This window comes from Photinus pyralis, unplaced genomic scaffold (assembly GCF_008802855.1).
Source record: "Photinus pyralis isolate 1611_PpyrPB1 unplaced genomic scaffold, Ppyr1.3 Ppyr1.4_LG6, whole genome shotgun sequence".
In the NCBI taxonomy this organism is placed as follows: Eukaryota; Metazoa; Arthropoda; class Insecta; order Coleoptera; family Lampyridae; genus Photinus; species Photinus pyralis.
This window is the reverse complement of record NW_022170663.1, coordinates 11,096,564-11,113,185: the sequence shown is the minus strand read 5'-3', so window position 1 is coordinate 11,113,185 and position 16,622 is coordinate 11,096,564. Positions and strand designations below refer to the sequence as shown.

Here is a 16,622-nt window from a genome sequence, read left to right as displayed (position 1 = left end):
AAATTTGCTAAAAAATGAATGAGGATTTAAAAAACAATTGTTATTTTAAGAGAAGGCAGTGGCGTAGTATTTTTTTCTTCAAAAATATTCAATGCAAAAGCTACTGACAGAGAAAATAAATACTTTTCCACATCAGAAAATGCATCTCGATGCATAGAAGACATGTACCAAATTCTATAAAGATGTCTACAATATTATCTGTTATTAAAAAGTGATTTTTTTTAACTTTACCACCCTCTTTAGCTCAATAGTTAAAACGTGTAGGACATACGTTCATAGGAAGTTTTTTTTCTTAAAATGGGTCCAAGAATCGCCGCTCTTTAAGGAACACCTATTATAGTAATACTCCTGTTACAGCACACACTCTCCCTGAAATTCATTTGATGGTGATTATTTTTGAAGGAGGACCATCGACTGTTTATTATTCTTTGGAACGCTTTGGGGGACAACACAGCAACAGGGAATTAAGGAGATATGGAATACCTTTCATTCAAAGAAAGTTCTACGGCCCTCCCCTCCCCTAATATGATCACAAGAGTGTTGAAAGTTTAACGATTTGAGGGAGGGTCAAACACCGGAGGTCATACTCCACACCACACCAGAAAAGAAATATTCGGCGAATCTTCCTCAAAAATTGTTATTGAAATCTCGAGAGCTCTTCTTTCTGGAATGCATACCTGTGTGTGGCTGGGGGGCATTCAATACTTCCCAGACTCTCCGCTATTTGATTCTTCCTCAAATTATCAAACCTTCAGTATTCTTGTGACAACAACAACAAGAGTGCTGAAAGTTTTAATGATTTGAGGTAAGTCAAACACCGGCGAGCTGAAAAGGGGGGGGGTATCAATACCCCCCCGCTGTACATTGCAGGTAAGAAATATTCGGTGAATTTACCTCAGGAATCCTGGACTGGGGGTATAGACAACACGGCAACAGGGAGTTTAGGAGATGTGGAATACCTTTTAGACACATTCAGTTCAATAGGCCTCCCCGAATATGATCACAAGGGGACTAAAGGTTTAACGATTTGAGGGAGAGTCAAACACCGAGGGTTTGGGGTGTATGGAATGCCCCACACAGGAATACTTTCCAGCGCCCTTATTCTTGAGTTCATAGGAATGGAATTAGTAAGAGAAAGAGGGCGGAGTTATCTCGTAAAACCAATCAAGTGTTGCTTTTGGTTGCGAGAGAGAACCAATCGAGAGTTGGTTATTTTGTTCTTCTTTCCTGAAATGTATGCCTGTGTGTGGCTGTGGGGTATAAGCCCCCCGGTGTTTGACTCTCCCTCAAATTATTAAAGCATCACTACTCTGGTGTTAATTTTTCAAGGAGGGCCATCGAATGTTTATTATTCTCTTGAACGCTCATGAGGACAACACAGCCACAGGGATTTTTAGGAGATATGGATTACCTTTCAGGTAAAAAAAGTTCGATTGCCCTCCCCGAATATGATCACAAGCGTGCTGGAAGTTTACCGGTTTCAGGGAGAGTCAAACACCGGTGGACTGGGGGGTCAGCCATACACAGGTTAAATTATTATTATAATTATAAATTATTAAATTAAAAATTCCAGGAAATAAATATTCCGTGAACCTCCCTCAGGAGAGATTTTTAATTTTCCGAATGTTAGGAATTTTTAAATATAGAAATTTTTCAAATATTCACACTTCCCTCAAAGCGCTGTCTGTACCGGGTGACCCAATAAGACTGTTCCTCGGCTATATCTCGAGAACCGTTTGTCATATGACAGGGGTAAAAAAAATTATTGAGTAAATCGGTCATGAAGAATCGCTGGAAAGTTCTAAAAATGACCAACAGAGGGCGTAACTGCAATCTTAAATTTTAAACATTTTCTTTAAATTTAAATTTAAACGAACATTTTTTTCACATTTTTAAAGAGGACCAGTTTATCTATCATTTTCGTAAAAACAAAAACTCAGTTATTTCAAAAACAAAGATGGCGTGGGGCGTTCAATTTTTTTTTCCAATAACCTGCTTTAACTTCTTAACCGTTTGACCGATTTTAACAAATTTGGTATGGTTGAAAAGAGCATTCCTTGGGCAAACAATCTTTCGCGCCACAAATACCGGAAATACGTCAAATAAGATACAAATTAAGCATTTTTATTAATTAATTAATCTCACTTTCCCAATATTTGAGATTAGGAACGAGATTTTGAAAAACGGTTTTCACTGGCTTCTTTATGTGTTATGTGGCTACTTTTTCATAAAGAAAAAGTCATATTATCATTTCATTTGATTTTTTAAATTTTTTTAGGAATTTGGATCATAGTGTCAACACTAGCCCCCTGGCGGAGAAGGATTCAACTAAATTAACTGTATTTTGGTTGATTCTTGTTGCCCGCCCAAGGAATGCTCTTTTCAACGATACCAAATGCGTTACAATCGGTCAAACGGTTAAGAAGTTAAAGAAGATTATTGCAAAAACAATTGAACGCCCCACGCCATCTTTGTTTTTGAAATAACTGAGTTTTTGTTTTTACGAAAATGATAGATAAACTGGTTCTCTATAAAAATGTGAAAAAAGAATGTTTAGTTTATTATGCGCAATGTAAAGAAAATTCAATTTTAAAATTTAAGATGGCAGTCACACCCTCTGGTGGTCATTTTTAGAACTTGAAAATATTTTCCAGCAATCCTTCATAATCGATTTACCCAATAATTTTTTTACCCCTAACTCACACGACGAACAGTTCCCGAGATATGGCCGGGGAACAGTCTTATTGGGTCACCCGGTACGTTAACTTAGAGAAGGTGTTGACTTTATGCTAACGATTGCATTCCCTGAATTAATATAGCTGGGCAGGTGTCAAGGTCAATTAAAAGTGGAGCTCATAACCGTGGATGTAGACTTGAAAATTAGAGCTTTTCACTAAGATTGAAGCTACTTAAAACAAAAAATTAAAACCCTGTAAAAAATCACATGTAACTTCCCTACGAACACAAAACTTAACATACGTCAAATTAATAAGAGGGCTATTGAAAAAACAATAATGGCAATGAAACGGCAAAACGGCAACGGTTGACAATTAAATCAACTGCGAATTCCGTAATCCAAAAAATAACACACGAGATATCAATTAATTTAGTAAATGGCGACTATGTACTTACGTATTTAATAAATCCAATTCCAAACTACTTCGAGAAATACACCGCACCTGGTTAATCGCCAGAAACAATATTCTAACGATTTTTCAATTAAAACAAGCGTCAACGTGTCAAATCAACATCATACCGCAAGAATGTAATGAAGCGGAAACCAAAACCAATATTCGCGATCCACCCGCCTTTAGGATTCCGTCAATCATAATTCGCCACGTCTAAAAACTACAATTTGGGAAATACAGTGGTCCTCGAACAAAAATTACTGTGATACTCAACCAGGAACCAACCGATCCTTACCACAAGTTTCTCCAAAACAAAATGAACGTTCGTTTTGACAATTCTTGTTCATAATCTAACAGCATCCGCGTTCTTAGTATGTCTTGACTTGACTTTTTACTCCCACTTAGCACTCATTGGGTTACTCTCCACGAAGTGCAGATCAAACACGAGTACATCAATTAATTTGGTACTTCCTCCTAATTAAAATACTGTTTTTCTTCTGGTCGGATACAACTTTAAACGAAAAAAATAAACAAACCCTAAACGGGCCTTATTCTTGTTTTGGTTTGTTTATCAAGCTTCTCGCTCCTCGTAAAACCTTCTATCCTATCATCAGACTGCTTTAGAATGTTAAAACTGCAAAAGTGTTAATAGATCTGTTTCTCAGTCGCAACACACCTATGTATATCAACAATCGTATGCGACTAGGTCACGAATCAATGGCAATCGTCCATAAATTATTAGTCAATAATAATAATTAAGAAATGGCACTTGAAATTACCCAGCCACTATCTTAATCGCTTTACGTAATGAAGCACTTTTGGTACAACCCGGTGCCCTTTCACTTTAAGAAAGAGCACTTACCATCGCTTTATCCAGAGATCTTAAACAGTCATCCTCTTCAAAGGAAAATGAGTGACGACTACGTGTTATAAATAAAACGGTTATGCAAGAACGTTAGGTAATTTTTTTGACACTGGAATTAGTGCAAATGTATGCGCACGTGTTTAAGGGGCATGTCGCGTGTCTTCGTATTCAAATAACGAGGAAATAAGCAAAGAGTAAAATAGAAATTAGTATATCAGATAAGTGGCAGAAGAAAAGTTAAGTGAAACGCCCTGTCTTTTGAGCATCCACGTAAAGAGATGCAGGTCGGTGAAGTGTAGGTGCACCAGAAGTCGAGATTGATCTATGGTAATCAACTCTATGGGTCAGGCGTTCTCGGACCGTGAGAAACAATGGAGCGCGTGCACTCATTCGAGAAAAATTACAACTAAATTTAAAACAATGAGTTTTTTTAGGGTGGCCACCTGCCACTGTGATTGAGCGCGTGTCCGGCATCGCAGTAGGTAAACCTGTTCCGCATACACATTAAGTCATTATCAAAGCTACCTTGTTGTGCTAAAGGTGGATGTAGGAGTGTTCGTTTTAGATACAAATTGTTTTCCGAAGTGGGTATAATTAATTTTGCACATTTCAGCGTGTAGCGTCGCCATTCGACTTGAAAATAGAAATAGTGATTCTCGCCCCGAGCTATCTTGTTAATTGTACTGCACTCGTAAGGCGTAATTAAATCCTGCGCAAGGGAAGTACTTTCTCCTGAAAATTTCTGCAAAGTGTATAACTAACGAGACTACAAACTGTGGGATCTAATCGACACTAATCAACACGTCCGATTAGCCATGATAGAATCCGATTATTGCAGCATTTTAATCCACTACCCCTTTTCACTGTATTAAGCTGCATAGAAATGATTTTTGCTATTTTTTTAAAAAGGTTACACGTAAATTGAATTGGCACTGTTGGTTTTGATTGTACCTATGTGTAATCATGTTTTGAAAAAGATACAACCTTATATACAATCCGGTTTATTTAGAAGTAGACCTTGGGATTTCCTATGTCTACTTTTAAATGTCAAAAATTCTTCTGAAAGACGCCTAATTTTATGCAACCGAAATAACATGCGCACGTATTTTTCATTGACAGTCTACATTTTATTAAAAACGACAGTAAACGGTATGCTTTTAGTTTATGTTGAAGAGATATTAAATTTGGTGGCTATTTCCGTTAAGTTTTTGATAGTTTCCCTTCCACAAAAATTTAAACATTCAGTTTAATATCCTCCGTTAAAATTGAGGGTCGTTTGCGGTGTCTTACGCCCCTTAAACTATTACCTGCACTATACCAATTGACAATCAACTTTTTCTTCAGTGGATTACATCGCACACGAACGAAAATACGAAAACCAAAGCAATAATATTCCAATAAATTAATATGATAGCAAATTCTTCATTTGTTTTAAGAAGCTGAATTGAAATGAATACCACTGTATATTAGATGTAGTAATTTAGTGCTATAAGGGTAGGCAAATGAAGATGGCTTTCATCGCGGTGGTATGTGTGCTGGTTTCGCCGTACGCTTATCTGCAATTGAACAGTAGGAAGCAGACGACAGTTCATGGAACGAATTAGGGACTTCGCACACTATTGACTTAAGGGAGAATGTTATCAGTTATCAAAAGTGAATGCGTACGTAATTTATGCAAATGCAGAACGTTTACAGAAAGAGGCATTAATAATTTAAAGCGAAACGCAGTTTTGAAAATGATTTAAAAACGCGATTTAGCGCCGTTTGCGCGGACAAATTTAAGAGGAGCTTAGCTTAGGTATAACTTAAAATCCATAGCAACGACTATTGCGACAATGTTGGTCATGGATTTTAATCTACGCGTAGCTAAGCTGATCATAACTTTGTTGGTGCAAACGGCCATTAGTGACTTATGATGTGGCAAATTCGCTATACGCAGAAAAATCCTTGTAGATGGTTACTGAGGGATACGATACAAATTATAGCCCATAGTAAAGCCCTCGTCTCTGCCTCAATCACTTTCTAAGGTCTGAACGTTTTTGGGGAGAATTTACACCGTGAGGTCTGGGGGGTATGGAATACCCCTGGGAATACCCCTCAGCAATGGGAGATTTGATGACAACTGCCATAGTAGTTGTGACGGTTTACTGTACAAGTGTAGGTACACGTCATTTTCTGAGCAATTATGGGGGCGGGGTTGATTTTTCAAATACTCCCCAGTCCCCCCGGTGATAAATTCTTTTCCAAAATGGTTAGTATAATCACCATGCTTATCACTGTTTTGTAGTGAGTGTCATGAAATTTTCGTGCCATATACAAAAGTTCTAAGGTCTGAAAATTTTGGGGAAGAATGTACACCCGAGGGTCAGGGGGGTATAGAATACCCCCCAGCAAGGGAAGATTTGATGGCAACTGTCACGGTAGTTGTGACGGTTTTTTCCGAAACTGTACACGTCATTGAGAAATTATGGAGGAGGGGGGGCTGATTTTTGGAATTTAGTTAATTTATTTTAGTTTAATTTTCAGCTTTAGTTGTAACATTTCAATTTTTTACTTTACTCTTCTTTTCTTCTTTGTGATTTCACATTTGCACTGTTCACATTTAAATTCTTATCACTCTTGGTCTTTCTTAGTATCTTTTCTCTCTTTACTAAAATTCAAATTTGGGAACCGACAAAGACAAGACCGTTTCAATTATTATTATTAATTGTTGGTTATTGCGGTATTAAATACTGCCTGGTTAAGTACGATAGAAAATCATACCTGATGGCAACAAGAGTAATGGCTAGTTTTAATTATAAACCAGCAGAAGTGTGGATTTAAAGTGTTATTGTGCACAGGTTGCCATTGAAAGATTTTTCGTATTGAACCAGGCAGTATTTAATGCTGAAACGGTCTTGTCTTTGTCTTACAAAGATTTGATTCAATTGAACCAGTAGTTATACTGCACCGGTCTTAGGTTTAATGAACTATACTTTACACATTTGAATTTTAGGAAAGGGAAAGAGAGAGAAGATACCTACGTAGAAAAAGACCAAGAGTGATACGTGATAAGATTTTAAATGTGAACAGTGCAAATGTGAAATCTTTATGGATTAAGTGGTAGAGCGTTGGACTATAAATCCGAGGGTCGGGTGTTGGGTGTTCGAACCTGGGTTGAGGTGAATTTTTCATCTGTAGCAGAGATGGGAATTACCTTAGACCAGTTTCGAGCATTCTGCCGGCTACTCCGAATTAGGTTTTCCTGCAGTTTTCCTAATTCGTAAGGAACCATAGTAGTATAGAACAACTTAAGACCTTCTGCAGAGGCATCTCTAAAAAGCATTATACGGGTCACTCTGTAATTGGGCGCAAGCCTTTTGAGGGTCCAGAATAAGAGAGGGATCTTAAATAAAAAAAAAAAAATAAATAAATAAATCACAGAGGACAAAAGAAGAGTAAAGAACAAAATTGGATTGTGACAAACAAAGCTAAAAATTAAAGTAAAATAAATAACTAAATCCCAAAAATCCCCCCCCCCTTGTAATTGCTCAAAAACGACGTGTACGCTTTAAAAACCCGTCACAGTGTTGAATACACCTCAGTCTGTCTGTCTGAATATTGTCAGGATTAGTTTTCGCAGATCCTCACGCAGCCCTGACGCAGCTGTTGATTATCTGTTAAAAAGTTAGCTGTAGGTTAGGTAGAATGAGAGAGTTTTCAACCAGATATATGGCGAGTTGTTGGATGAAATTCACAAGAATATAGAAGAAATGGAAATGGATCCTAGACGAAGGGGGTGATTTTGTGAATGAGAGGCAACTTGACCTATGGAATCTAAACATTGCTGACCACTACTGTAGAAAATAATGGAAAAATTGAATGAAAATAAAGAAAATTATGACCAGGAACGTAAGATTTTGGGTGATTGACTGCACGCAACTAATTCTGAATTGGAACTTTGCAGGGTTATGAAACGTTGAGTAGAATCAAAAACATGCGGCTGGGGTGATAGGAAATAGAAGAAAAATAGTAGTAAAATGAAATTTGGGAGATTAAAAGTGTAAGGAAAACAGGTGCGATAAGGAAATTACACTGAATGGGGGATAGTGAAAGCTCAACATTCTTAATTACATTTTTGAGGTGGAAGAGGGAATGCTAGGTTACATTGCGTGGGGTCAGAATTAGTTTTTTAAAGATCTTGTTGAAACTTCCACCATATTTTCAAGTGGCCAATCTCTGCTTTCATTTCTTTGAAGCATAATGATCTACATGGTGGAAAATTTCGGGCGTCTCCCACAAATTTTTTTGTTGAAAACGCTTAATTAAGGTACCCTTTTTTATTAATTTGATGATCGTAGCTTTGGTGTCCATAATAACGCAAAGTCATTATTGTGTTTTGTTGTTAGTGAACCTGGAGGTGCAACAAGAGTAATTTTGTATTTTATTAGTGTTGTCAATATGGAGGTGGTTGGCATTGTATTAATTAGCTTTGTTGCACCTACGGTTGACATTTACGCTATACTTAGTTCCCTCTGATGGATAGATGTTGATTATAGCTAGCAAATGATCTGTTGCTAAATGAAACAAGAAAGTAATCTTCTATTCCATAATAAATTAAGATGGCATGGTAAAGGAACATTAATACACAATCTTGTTGCAAGCATTTGAATTTTTTCCCATTTATCTCTAATATTGTCGTTTTTAGGATGACGTTCTAGTAATAATCTGAAATTAAAATGCAAATTTACATCTGCGGATGCATATAATATGAACAAATTTTGCTTACAGGGATACACAGAAATAATTAGGAAACATTATATTACATTACGTTAAGGGTACCAAAATTAAGTAAATCGAAAAACTTTAGTCCATTTTAAAGAATAGGGAAATCGTACTACACAGGGTGAACATTTTGTCTGTAACACTAGATATACCTTCAAAACAAGACTTTTTAAAGAAGCTTTTTATGGTATCCAAAATTAAAACTGCTAGCAATCTACGTACTTTAAATTTGTTGCCAGTGGCGTACTTCTGGCCTGGCCAAGGGGGACATTTTTTTGACAAATATTAGTTTTCATTACACAATATTAAAAGTATTAAAGAGTGTCAAAGAGTAAGTTATCATTTCCAAAATTTGGTATCAAAGTCATGGTCATAGGTTCTGTACTTACATGCGTTTTATGGTAACCGAAATGGAATTTACCGTATTTATCAACACACAACTAAGAGTATGTTAGATATCGGGTATTGCAAGCGTGACTTTTCACACAGGATCAAGTAAAATATGAGGCAATGTTGTTTCTACAATTATTTGACATGTGCGTTTTAGTTTCTAAGTTGCGACCCCTTATAAGAAAAAAATCTGCGCATTTTGCTTTCTTCTGCGTTGTCAACAAGCGTACGAAATAACAAATGTCCCATTCTTATTTTTAAATTTCAGAATTCTCGATTCTTACACTTGAGAATTTTGATGATTCTAGTAAGACGTGATTTATTTAAACTAAAACAACGTTTGCAATAATCTCAATTTTTTGTTTCAGGTACCACGGACGCACAGGGAAGGCCGATTCTGCTGTGCTACGCGGAATGCATCGCCAGGGCGGGTTTAAACAAGTACGAAATTGCAAAGGTTCTTCTTTATTACGGGTCCATTCCGAGGTAAGAAACTTTCCATTGCGTTTTTCTCGATTTTTTAGCGAGATAGGATGGAAACAAATCGATAGTTGAAAAGGAAGTTAAACTTTCTATAATTATATTATAAGTATATTAACTATTAAGATAACATATGTAATTATTACCTTTATTATTTATTGAGTTGCATGTATTCCTAGCTCGGGGCGGTTTAGTAACATTTCTCACATTTCGTTATTATTTAGCTAACTGATTTGATGACAGCATAATTTCGCATTGACTGAGTATGCGGTAGTATAGTGAGCTGAACCTAAATTGGTAGGTGACACAGTAAGTGCATTTAAGGCAGTATGTAGGTTCCACGACACCCGAGGCGGCTTATGGTCACCTGTCTTTGGATTTACATACAATCGTCATGCGGTACATGCAACTCCTTTCATTTCCAACTGCAGCAAATTCATAATTATAGTCGGGCATATGCATTTAACTTTATCTTGTTCTATATCTGCGACTTGATTTGTTGCCATTCCCGTAATTGTCCAAAATTAGGTAAGCTGCGGTAACGTTACTTAAATTGGCCTTTGTTGCAGCGCCAAGGAGAAGGAAAAGGGTTTTACCGTTCTTCTGCTCGCCGAGACGGATGAGAAAGAGGCGCTTGTGTCCTTAGACGAGGCCATCGCGTTGGTTTCGCGCCTAATCAAAGTAGTCAATTTTCTCATCTGGAAACCGACAACCAGTTCGGCACCTCGCCACTTACAAGCTAGTCAATTGAAGGTAAGTTTTCGATCGTGCCCTCTTGATCTTTTTTTTCTGGACGTATATGGCCGAAGCATATCTCATTTGCGCAAGGAATAATTAGTATATTACGCACCGAGTGCGAAAGTAGGTTATTTTTCGAAGAATTTTAATCACCCGAGGCGCGCAGCGCCGAGGGTGATTATATTCTAAGAAAAATAACCTTTCGTCGAGGTTCGTATACGATTTTATTCACGATCATCATTATAATCATTCCATTATCAAAAATAAAATAATTCACTAAATTTATACGTATTATATTCATCTTATGCGCCATCTGCAATATCATTGCCCTACATAAAATGTTGTCGGTAATACAGATTTGGAAATTTACCTAATTAATATTCATATTAATTTAACATGTATGTTAAAAAATGGCCCATACTAAAGAATTTCAATGTACATCCCCTCAAATAAGGGAAATTGAGTGTAGTAAAAAATTTACTCCCCGAATGAATTTTTGAAGTGAATGAACAATGGTGGGCAGGAAAGGGTATAGGTAAAACTTCATGTTTTACTTGCTTATTTTAATGAGGTAAAGGTAAAAAAATCATCCACATTATGAACGACCAAATAATGTTGTGATCCACATTCAAACCTAATGCGGTAATGCCTAATGACCATGTCAGTTTTATTATTCTAAAATGTACCTACAGCGATCTTTTGTGATTACAGATTTAGACTGGGTTACAATATTAGTATTATAATCTGTGCAGATGTCAATAACGAAAGATTTATTCTCCAGATCCAAGCAGGTAGTCACTAAACACCTGTTCCAATACGATAGCCCTAAAAATAGCATTATCTATTTCTAAAATGTGACAAATTACATTTAATTACCGGACATTGTTTTTGGCATATGATCGCTACAATATTAGCAAGTGCCAGTAGAGTTCTTCAACTTAAAACAGTTCGGTGGCTGTAGATTGGCTGCACTAGCAGGAGGTTTCGTCGCCCATTTAGTGGCCCATTCGCTTTACGGGCACGCGAAAATAACAAAGTATGGCAGTATCCTCTTCAGGTAGTGCTACTACGTCTCCGATATGCAACATTATGATGCCATAAATTGCCATCCCTTGCTCTTCTCATGGGTCGCAAGCGCAACCCAATGTTTCCATGTCTTATAGACAAGAATTGAACTTTTCCACCCAGAAATTTAAACAGTAATGGGCTTTCTAAAGTAACAATCAATTTTATTAAACTCAAGTTCGAGTTTTATATACTTACCGATCCTTTAATAATTAACGGTTTCTTTTTGCTTTTGTTTTTACTTAACCATTTAGCACAGCGCTCGTTTAGTTATAGGTTACGTAAAACAAACCATCATTTCCCGTAATCTGGCTAAAGTTAATCACAACTCCTACTTGTGTTTACTTCGGTACGCATTTACTTATTTCACTTTTTCGCGTTTGGTCGTTCATTTGCAGTTTACAAAAAAAAGCACAGAACTTAAAATAATCCATATTACTCATAATAAGAATAAGAATTGTTTTTAAAATGCGGTTTTGAACAATTTGCAACTAAATCAGCTGTCATCGGTGTCAGACAGTTACGATGAGAGCGCCATCCATTAGGATATTAGCAACTAAATCGAGGTAGGTAATGAAATATTAATCGACTCAACAATGTAGATTGGCTTAACAAATTTAGTATAGGTAGGTACGAACATTTAATGTATGTGGTGATGATAACTAATAAGCTGTATTTGAAATGGAAACTATAAAGCATGAAATGGACAAACCATAAATTAAGTAGAACCATACAATAATTGTATTTACTCTATGGTAGAACATAAAAAAAATAGTTTGTTAAAAATTTCAAAAGGTTTTTTACCCCCTCACCGTTTAGATTACCTCCATTTGAATCCCGTTTGTGTCTACACCACGAGCATTACCCCACGTTTTGCCTCACGAGCGTTTTTTAATCGCAGTGGGAGGGAAATTTTACTTTGAAGAGAAATGTTAAAAACCCACCCAATCCACATTGCATTTTTAACTTACGCGCATCTTTATTTTCGTATTCTCTCACAGCGATTGCTCCTAGCAATTCTGGGAGTGGACATCGCATTCATATCACCTAGTACAAATTAGAAAGCTCAAGAGAAATGTTGCGACCAACTCGGATTTTCGGATTTTCTATTATGAACGAGGTTTCCGCAATTCTGGAGCTCCTGAAGGTTATACTCTGACTGAAATATACATTTTTGGCACTAGTACGACTCAGAAACAGAAGCGTTGATTTCTGAACGATCATTTCTCCAAAAAATATCGGTGTCCGGCGTTCAATAAATGCGCAAAGAATTTATTTTTATTTGAAAAATCATATTTAAAAACCGCGAGGAATTGAAAAATGTTGGATTCGGCATTATTATGTTGAGTAATCCGTAGATACCAAATTTTGTAAAACCAGGCCTCTCTTGGGCCTCAAAGTCCCAGGTAAAACCGAGGAAGAAGTCGAAGAAACGCAACTTTTGTTACTTGTAGAAGTGTAGCTTAAAAAAAAACTGTTTAAGCCCTCGGTTGATTTAGCAAAATAAAATGCATACTTTGATTCCCTAAACACTTACCTTGCAACTAAATGAAACTGTAGAATTTACTGTGCAAGAAAAAGCAAAATCTACAGATACAGTGCCGTAAACTCAATGTAAACGCAAAAGTTAAACGGCATGATTGCAAAATAAATTTAGCTTGCGAAACTACAAAAGGAAGAAAGATAAACTTACTATTCGGTTAAACACTAAATTCAAAAAGATCCATGATTTAAATACAGTACGGTTGGCAAAGTAAATTTACGGAAAATCTTAAAAATTACGGTATTTACTAACGGAACTGGAAAAGATGCTAAACGCAACAAGATTTCTTACGTTTCGGTAAACTCAAAGGGAAAAATATAAAAGATCCCCTCTAAACAACGGCTTGACCATTTATAAAATACGGATATGCCAGTTTTTCAATCGACACAGCGTATTTGGTTATTTACATCCAAAAATTAGATTTAATTATGTCCTTCTGACGGCCGGTTGCAGGAAAGCGAATTTTAATCAAAATCCTAGATTATTTGCCAAATCTGAGTTTAAACAAGAATTTTGACATTTGATTGGCTGCATACAGCAGTATAAAGCCAGTCAAATGTCTTAATACCGGATTAAACAATAATCCTGGATTATTTTTTTTGTGCAACTGGCCGTCAGACGTCTTAAAAATACGGAACCAATATCAAAATTCAAGTTTGTTTAAGAAACGACTCGATTTAATGGGAGGTTGTTATTTGTAACCCATTTAACTAATTACGGTTAATTGTACTTACCCAAATAGTCGGAATGAAATCTCCAAATTCGGCAGTCCAGCAATTCCCTTTTTTTAAACTGCACGACCTTGTCGGTTTAATGCTGGTTTTCGTATATCATTGGAAATTAAAATCGATTAATGGGTAATTAACGGACCCAAAACTTAACAAGGTTGAATCTTCATTTCCTGACAAGAGAGCTTTCGGGGACTGTAAATTTAAATATTCCTACGGGAACGGTTGCAAACGGCAAATTAAATACGGCCTCTTATTTTCCTTAACGGGCGGCTCTACAAATTAACTCCATAATTTCTATCTTCTATTTCAAACTCGGAGATAAATATTTTCGGACCGACAATCTTCGTAACGAGGCGCCCAACTTAAAACGCTTCTAGATACCGGGTGTTCATCTACAGAGTAATCACTAAAAATGGAAATCTCCAGACTTATGCTTCGTTACAGTTTTAACAAAAAAAAGTGCTATTGTATACGTCTTGTTTCTCTGCCAGAAAGCACTTCTGCCATTTTAAACTATGAAATGGCTCTGAATTTTAATGAAATAAGTAGGTATTATGTGTCGAAGGTGGGCCAGATGGTCTTCAAATGTTTGTTTCTTAACTCCGAGTCCCTGGAATTATTTCTTCAGAGTCTGTTTTGGAAGGTAAAACGTGCATCGCTTTTACATCCGACGATCAATTCGTATCACACCATTGTTTGCGATCATGTAGTCCATATTGAAATTTATTACTTGTGACTTTGTTTTGGAAAAAAAGTTGTATCATTCATGGTATTTGAATTAAAGGTCTCAAATCAAGGAATTATAATAGCATAAGAGTACCTCAAAAGTGCCATTTCGATGTACATAGCGTATGTGCCCAATTTAAATGCATCATCTAATAATACTGCTATGTGCATTGTGCAATGGCAAATGGTCACTGACTATACTCACAAGCACCTGTCCAGTTAGCTCAATTAAACACAGGCAGTAACAAAATCTTTCATAAGAAATAATTACAATTTTTTTGGGGCATGTCCAGCATTTGTTACTACGAAAAATCTCGATAAGACTTTCATTTTATAAAATTTGACAAAATTCAGCAGCCTTGATCATCTTCACAATTCCATAGAATTATATTACAAATTTTGAATTAAAAACCCTGGCATAACCCTGGATACCAACACAAAAATTTCGCATGAGAACTCTTACCTAAGTTGTAATTTCGGCATTTACAAATGAAATAAGGTTATTAGACCAAATCAATCAAATGAGGCTGAAATAACAATAGGCACTCAGGACCAGAATACACATACAACGCAACAAGCGATCGATTGAAACAATTAATTAAAGAAATTTTAATTACCTTAACCTGTTAGTAATCCACAATATCCGGTTCAATTGCGCTTTGTATAAGTGATGCACAAACACACAAACGCTAAACGATGATATTGCTTCGAAACTCCACTTCTTCACTTGCACTAAAATTTCGATCCAGACGACACTGGGTTCGCTGTAATTACAGAGGCAAAATTGACTCTATGATGGTAGAAATAAAACTCTCTTTAACAGGTAATTTGGATCACTTTAAAAAAAGGCTTTCTATAACACTCCGATTAACTTCTTTAATTTGACTTAAACATTTACTTTAAATGGCCTAATAAACATCTCTTACAACTTTCTTCCACAAAACTGTGCAGTGTACAACTGGTAAGACGGCGGTCTTGTAACAAAGTATCCTCAACTGTCGCTGACTGCGATACACCAAAAGCCTCCACCATCAAAAAACCCGCGATTAACGTCCGCCTCTTCTATTTAAAACAAGTTTCTTTTCTTTTCGTAACAATCCCCTTATGAAAATTACTGCGTCGTCGAATAACTGCCATCTGAAAACATCTGCTTATCTTAACTTAATTAGCTTACGCAGCGGTAACGAAGCTTCTTATCGCAACGACCGGATTTACAAGAGATAACTTTAACATAATATTAACCCATTTAATTCCAGATGTTCCTTAACTTACTAACTGAACAGTAAAATAAGCAAATTAAAAGGCGATTATTTAAACAAAAATCAAACATCCAATTCTAATACAAAATATTGACCTCGACTAATATGATCGAGATTGTGTTCAATCAAGATTTTACGTTACAAATAAACGAAACTCACGTACAGGGCGACCCATCATTATTATAGGTGGTAATGCCAAAGGAATCGTCCGCATGACGAAGTTTACACAACAATACGTTAATTTTATTCCTGTCCATTTGACTTTAATACACCTCACATCTTTGGATTTCTGTTGAGGTACATATACAACAGCAATTTTGTTAAGGTAAATACGCGTGGGCAAATCTTTGGGGCGGAACTTCCGGGAGATAATCTCCCGGGGGAAAATTCACCTGGAATTCTGTTGAATGTTGAATACTCTATGAGATTTTTATTATGCCGTTTAAAGTAAATGTTTAAGTCGAATGAAAGTATAGTGGGTTGGGTTGGTAGAGCAGCTTTGTCTGAAACCGCACCTACTAAAAAATAAAGGCAAAATAAATAAATAAATAAAGAAGTGAAGTGAAGCCAATTTTACATCAGTAATTACAACAAAACAAGTGTCATCTTAAGGGAGATTCAAGTGCAATTAAAGTAAAAAGTGAAGTTTCAGAAGTACATCAGTTGCCACGATCGCTTGTTGTGTGGTATTTATACTCTGGCCCTGAGTGCCTATTTTTATTTCAGCCTCTGTTTAGAAGTTTCTTTCGTCTATAATAATATATGTTGTGTTTAATTGGGTCCAAATTACCACCGAGGTAAGATGCTAAATTATTCTGTTGGTAACCAGGGTTATGCCATGGTTTAAATAAAAATTCGCTATATATTATTCTTTGGAGGTGTGGAGTTGATCAATGATCAATGCTGCAGAGTTTTCTCAGATTAATAAATTAA

The 16,622-nt window shown here is 36.3% G+C and overlaps 1 protein-coding gene and 1 long non-coding RNA gene across 2 annotated transcripts in view; one reads left to right on the top strand and one right to left on the bottom strand.

Moving 5' to 3' along the window:
• The window catches only part of LOC116173314 (puratrophin-1-like), a 114,356-nt gene that overhangs the window by 78,641 nt on the left and 19,093 nt on the right, over positions 1–16,622 (top strand). Inside the window, exons 4-5 of the mRNA XM_031490692.1 lie at positions 9,516–9,633; positions 10,197–10,380. Of these exons, the coding sequence (XP_031346552.1) occupies positions 9,516–9,633; positions 10,197–10,380 (302 nt within the window). The remainder of the gene's footprint in view (positions 1–9,515; positions 9,634–10,196; positions 10,381–16,622) is intronic.
• LOC116173315 lies at positions 11,157–11,811 on the bottom strand. Its single transcript, XR_004145915.1, has 3 exons — positions 11,629–11,811; positions 11,242–11,576; positions 11,157–11,190 (listed from the first exon to the last, which is right to left on the bottom strand). It is a non-coding gene; the product is annotated as an uncharacterized LOC116173315 (long non-coding RNA).